Consider the following 6227-nt stretch of genomic DNA (forward strand, 5'->3'; position numbering starts at 1 on the left):
CTTAGGAGGTTGTCCCAGCCACCTATTTTGTGTTTCCAACCCTTAGGAGGTTGTCCAAGCCACCTACTTTCTGTTTCCATCCTTTAGGAGGTTGTCCAAGCCACCTACTTTCTGTTTCCACCCCTTAGGAGGTTGTCCAAGCCACCTACTTTCTGTTTCCAACCCTTAGGAGGTTGTCCCAGCCACCTATTTTGTGTTTCCAACCCTTAGGAGGTTGTCCAAGCCACCTACTTTCTGTTTCCACCCTTTAAATTCTCCTAAATTAGAAATGTTTCAACTTCTAGAAGAAAAAATTGGGTAATCCTGCCAGTCTTTCTAGAAGGGGTGGGAAAAACGAGTAGAAAAAGAGTAAGAATTAACAAAAATAAGTGAAAATGGCCTCAAGTTGCCCCAGGGGAGGTTGAGGTTGGCGCTGAGGAACCATTTCTGCCCCCAGAGGGTCGTCCAGGGGTTGTAGGACTTGGTGGACCTGCGTAGCTCTTCTACTCTGTTTTCTCTTTTTCTAAGCTATTCTACGCATCTTTTTAATTAAAAGAGCATCAGTGAGACCCTCCAGACCCCACCCCAGCTCTTCAGAACCCAATTGTGGCCCCAAAACCCCCATCACTCACCTTGGCTCTTTGGTTCTGGAACCAAACCTGCACCACCCTCACGGTCAAACCCGTCTCAGCTGCCAGGGTCTCTCTCACCTGCCCACAAAACCCAGAGAACTGGATCAGAACTTCATCGAAAGGGCCCGGGAAGGAGGCAGGAGTTGGGTGGAGGGGCCTCGTTTGTACCTTTCTGCAAGGTTTTGAGGAGACCTCGAAGGAAGCCTTGAAGGCCCGTCGCTGCTGGGTGGTGAGGATGGTGCGCGGGCGCTTGGAGCGCTTGTGGTCTTTGCTCTCCTCCCCTCCTTTGCCGTGAGAGTGGCCACCCTCCTCATCCTCACTTTTCACTGCAAGGGAAGATGGGAGGGGGGGGAGGTGATTCAGCAGCTCTGGGCCACCTCCCAGGGCGAGGAGTCGGAGGAAGAAGCCGCGGGAGGAGAGGAACCGGCCTCAAGTTGCCCCAAGGGAGGTTGAGGTTGCCCCTGAGGAACGATTTGGGAACCCCCTTGAACCTGCTGCCCAGGGCAGGGGTGGAGTCCCCACCCCTGGAGGAGTTCCCAAGCCCTGGAGATGTGGGGTGAGGGACGTGATGGGCTTGGTAAAAGCAGGTCAATGGTTGGACTCCATGATCTTAAAGGTCATTTCCAACCAAATCCATTCTGTCTCTGAACCTCGTCCCAGTTTTGCCCCTCCCAAGGTGTGATGATGATGATGATGATGATGCCAATGGGCTCAGCTGGTGACTCAGAGATGTTGCTGATGGGCCAGCCTGGCCCTATATCTCCTAAAACATCTCACATCAACCCATCCAACCCCTCCAGATCAACCCAGGAGCTCTCAGCAGCCTGGACCCCCCCTTGGCTGCCCATCACCAAGAGGACAAAGACTCTCCAACCTACATCTCCTCCCTCTGAAGCCTTCCCTGGAGTCAAGAAAAGGGCCGGGGGGGGACCAACCTTCACCCTGGTGGCCCCACCCTCATCACAACTCCAAGCCCAGCCCCTCACCAGACTCGGTGGGCGCCGGGCTGATGGCACTGAGCATCTCCTTCTCCTTCTCGTAGTCGCTGCGGCACAGGAGCTGCCCCTCCTTGAGCACAAACTCGTCCCCCCGCTGCAGGCGCCGCTCGCACTCGCAGCAGTAGAAGCAGTGGACGTGGTAGACGTTCTCCAGGACCCTCATGATGAGCTCGGAGGGGGCGATGACCTTCAAGCAGCTGCTGCACTTGGTCTGGAACAACCTACCGAGGAAGTGCCCGGGGTTAGATGCTTGGACAGGGAGTGTGTGGGGTGGAGGGTGAGGAAGCCAAAGGGAGAAGGTGGTGGAGGATTTGAGATGTTCTAGGATGTTCTCTGTGCTGAGGAGAGGCTGAGAGACCTGGGGGTGTTGAGCCTGGAGGAGAGAAGACTGAGAGGAGATGGGATCCATGCTGAGCAAGAGCTAAAGGGCCCCTGGGGGGCAAGTTGGGGCCAGACTCTGGTCAGTGGTGCCCAGGGACAGGACAAGGGGCAACGGGCACCAACTGGAACCCAGGAGGTGCCACCTGAGCAGGAGGAGAAACTTCTTTGGGGTGAGGGTGCAGAGCCTGGAGCAGCTGCCCAGAGAGGCTGTGGAGAGACCCCAAACCCTCCTGGCTGTGACCCTGGGCACCCTGCTGGGGGTGAGCTGCTGGAGCAGGGTCAAGATGATCCCCAGAGGTCCCATCCAACCCCACCACGCTGGAATTCTGTGATCCCAACAAGAAGCATCCATCCCAGCAGGGCTTTGGGGCTTTCTGAGCCTCTGGAGGACCAGGGAGGAACACAAACTTGCCTGGCCCAACAGGGCAGTGCCCGTGGCAGGGTCCCCAGCCCTGGGGGGCTCTCCAAGCCCTGGAGATGTGCTGAGGGACGTGGGTCAGTGAGAACCTGATGGTTGGACTCTGAGTAAAGGTCTCTTCCAACCAAACCAACCCCATGAGAGATCCATATCCCCTCTTCCTCTCTCAGGCTGCCTCCTGCCTGGCTTCATTAAGGTCTCTCCTAACGAGAGAACCTTCTGGACCCCTCCAGGTCCAGCCCCAGGGCTTGGAGGAACCTTTGAGAGGGATCCAGGGCTTGGAGGAGCCTTTGGGAGGGATCCCCCCCCCGGATGAGGCTGTTTGTGCCCCACGGCGTGTCCAGAGAGAGAGAAACAACCAACTGCTGAGCTCCCCACGTCCGGAGCAGATGGTTCTGATGAAGTAATTTGGGCTCTAAACAAACGTGAGCGCTGGTGGCTGCCGGCTGACAGCTCCTATTTAGCCACTTGACAAGAGAAAGTAATAAAATAGGGATTAATTAGGCTGTTGTTTAAACACAGAGGAGCTTCCCCACCAGCAGGGAACTCATAAACGGGGATTGAGAACAAGACTGGGTTAATCCTCCTGGCAAACTCCTCCGAAAGAGGCTTTCCAGGGGTGGGCTCATCCCTTCCAAATACCAGCGTGGATTTGGGGGGGGCTCTGGCCTCCAGTGCCTGGGACATTCCAAGTGGGACGGGGGTGGGATTTTGGGCTCCTCTGGGGGGGTTTTGCCTCCCTGCCCCTCCCCGGCTCGTTCTCCCGCTTGGGTCTTTGTCCTTCTGAGAGTCACACTGGAGAACTGGTGGTTGGGTTGGAGTGGGACAAGCTGGGGGGGAGGAGGAGCAGCTTTGCCAGCAGAAGCTCCTCCATCGAAGGAGCAAATGGGGAACGGGTTCCAACCCTGGTCCCTGGAACTTGGAATTTCCCTGGGAATTGGGCTGAGTCCAAATCCATCCCTTCCCCAACGCCAACAACCAACGTTTGGCTGGATGAAGCTCTGAGCAGCTTGATCTAGTTGGAGATGTCCCTGCTTATAGCAAGGGGGTTGGACTAGAGACCTTTGGAGGTCCCTTCAACCCATTCTATGATTCTTCTGTGAATGAGAAAGACCCAACAGTGGAGCCAGCACCTGGTGGGGCAGCTGGGACCAGCCAAGACCTTGTGGTGTGGTTCTAACCACCAAGCTGCTCACGCTCCTGGACCTCCAGCCTGGGTGGAAGTTCATGGTGATGCAGCCTGAGCCCATGTTCCTTGTGACCCAAAGAATTTCGGCCAGGAATTCCCACCTCAGAGCTGTTGGCTGGTGGGGAAGGGGTGGTGAGGACCAGCCAGGTGTGCTCAGGAGGCTCCAGGTGGAGGAGGAGCTCTCCATATCCATTTGGAAGAGGTTCCAGAGACTTTCCACCTCCTCAGCTCTTATTTCCAGCTCCTCAGCTCTTATTCCCAATTTCAATCTTACTTTACCCCATGGCCACCAACTAGACTTTGTCTTTTCTCTTCTGGAGAACAACTTTGAAGTGGTTACACCAATTTTCAGTGATCAAACTATTCTTCTTCCCAAGTTTCTGTCCCTTTGCCTTCAAACCACTGCTGTCAAAGCGAGTTCTGACTTCTCTTTGCACCTGGACTTGGAGAATTATTCTCCCCCAAGAAACATCTGCCTGGCTTCAGTCCAGGCTGTCGTGTAGCTGGATCTAGTGCCACCAATATCATTGGACTTGGAGACTTTCTGCCAGGCCCCTGGAAGTCCTGAAAGGCCACCAGAAGGTCTCCTTGGAGCCTTCTCCTCTCCAGGCTGAACAAACCCAACTCTCTCAGCCTGGCCTCCCTCACATCATCTTTATGATGTCCTCTGGCCCCTCTCCAGCAGGTCCATGACCTTCTTGTGTTGGAGCTCCAGAGCTGGACTCAGGTTGGGTCTCAGAGCAGAGCAGAGGGGGAGTTTTTTTCTTATTTATTTTTATCCCTCTCAATTCCGGACCATTCCTGGGCCCTTTTATGCTTCTAGCCTGGTTCCTTGGGGGGAAAAACAATCCAAAATCTCCCTTAGCCAAGACATGGAGAGGAAAACGTTGAGGTGCTGCCCTTCCAACTGCGGGCAAGGATGGAGGAAAACCAAGGAGAGGTGACCACAAGGCTGGGAGAAGAGACCTGCAGGGCACTGGTGGTTGACCAGGGGACGAGGTGGTTCCCCAGCCATGCTTCAAGCTGCTCTCAGGGGCCAGATTGCCCCAAAAAAGGCTGGTTTAGGGTGGGGTTTTTTTTTTGCAGCTTTCAGGTAACTCAATCAAGCTCTTGGCACCTCGAGGCCCATCTCCCAGCTAAGCCCCGAAACCAAATCCTCTCTGCTTTGGACTAATTGAAGAAAACATTCAGCAAGCAGCTCATAAACACGGTGTCAGCTCGCATTACACGAAATTAAAATTCTCAGCCCCCTCCAACACCAGGAATTCCTAAAGAGGCTGGTTTTAATATTGCCTGAATCCGTTTAAGTCAAGGTAATATTGTTTGGGTTGCCATAGGAACAAAACTCCGGCTCCGGGGCCGGCGGTGGCTGCCGAGGAGGTTGGGGAGGCTGGGGGGTGGTTGGTGGCTACCCCGCCCCTGGAAGGGGCTACCTGGGGGAGCTGCACCAAGGGAGAGCCCCAGACACGAGCGGGTGCCCAGGTGAGGGGTGGAGGGGACTTTTTGGAGCAGAGGGGACGTCTCGGTGGGTCTCTGGAGGAGAGAAGGGCCTCGGCAGCTGCAGGACACCTCCAAGGGGTTGTAACTCCTGGCAACGTGTTTTGTGCTGCCTGAGCCTCATCGTCGGCAGGTTTCACTTGGGAGGTGGTCACATCTCCCCCTGTCCTCATGGGACAGCTTTGCTTCCTCAAAATCCTCATAGAATCCACGTCCTGGTGAGGATTTGTGACTGGGGCATCTCTGCTGAGGAAAGACTCAGAGTCCTGGGCCAGATTCTTGTGCCCTCCAGGGGTGGGGGCTCCACCACTGCCCTGGGCAACCCTCCAGGGGCAGAAATGGTTCCTCAGGGGCAACCTCAACCTCCCCTGGGGCAACTTGAGGCCGGTTCCTCTCCTCCCATGGCTTGGGGACAAGAGATCTCCCCTCTCCCAGCTGGCTACAAGCTCCTCGCAGGGAGTTCGCACAGCCAGAAGGTCTCCCCTGAGCCTCCTTTGGACCCCCCAGGGCCCTCAACCACCTCTCGTAGTCTTTGTGAACCTTGCTCTCAGCAGCACCCTGGACCAGGGACTTACATCCTCCTTAAAATCCAGTTTGACACCCTCACCCTCCTGCAGCTTCGCTGCCTCTTTTCTACCATTCCAAATTTGCTTTTCTTTTCACAACAAACCACTTGGGGAGGACCCAGCACGTCGTTGAGGAGCTGAGTCAAGTTTCCAAGTGTGGAGCAGCAGAAAGAGGAATTCCAAGCAACCAGGAGCATCTCCTCAGCTTCAGCCCCCGGCTGAGGAGCTCGGAGATCTTCCAACATCCTTTTTTGGACACTTTTTTTGGCCTTTTATCAGCCTTTAGCCCCCACACCCAACTCTGAGCTAATCCTCGGGGTGATGGCTCCAGAGGAGAAGCCTCAACCCAGCTCCCACCCCTCCAGATGGGGTCGAGCTGAGGGGGGATGAGTGATTTGAGAACCTCTCTGACCTTCCAAGGCGGGGAGGAGACGTTGACCCAGGGCTGGGAAGGGTAATTTGGGGGGCATACGATTGTCTGGGGGGGATTAAAAGGTGTTAATGAAGGAGTGAGCTGGGGGAGGGGGGTTGTGCTGGGTGAAACGGGCTTGTTTAGTTTGGGTTTAG

At 55.5% G+C, this 6227-nt stretch overlaps 1 protein-coding gene across 1 annotated transcript in view; it reads right to left on the reverse strand.

The window, feature by feature from the left end:
* The window catches only part of LMX1A (LIM homeobox transcription factor 1, alpha), a gene marked incomplete at its 5' end in the record, with an annotated part of 3982 nt that extends 2152 nt beyond the window's left edge, over positions 1-1830 (reverse strand). The window contains 3 exons of the mRNA XM_008943867.1: positions 612-689; positions 780-937; positions 1598-1830. Of these exons, the coding sequence (XP_008942115.1) occupies positions 612-689; positions 780-937; positions 1598-1830 (469 nt within the window). The remainder of the gene's footprint in view (positions 1-611; positions 690-779; positions 938-1597) is intronic.
* Positions 1831-6227: the final 4397 nt, after the last annotated feature.

This window comes from Merops nubicus, unplaced genomic scaffold (genome assembly GCF_000691845.1).
Source record: "Merops nubicus isolate BGI_N331 unplaced genomic scaffold, ASM69184v1 scaffold42630, whole genome shotgun sequence".
NCBI classification, from domain to species: domain Eukaryota; kingdom Metazoa; phylum Chordata; class Aves; order Coraciiformes; family Meropidae; genus Merops; species Merops nubicus.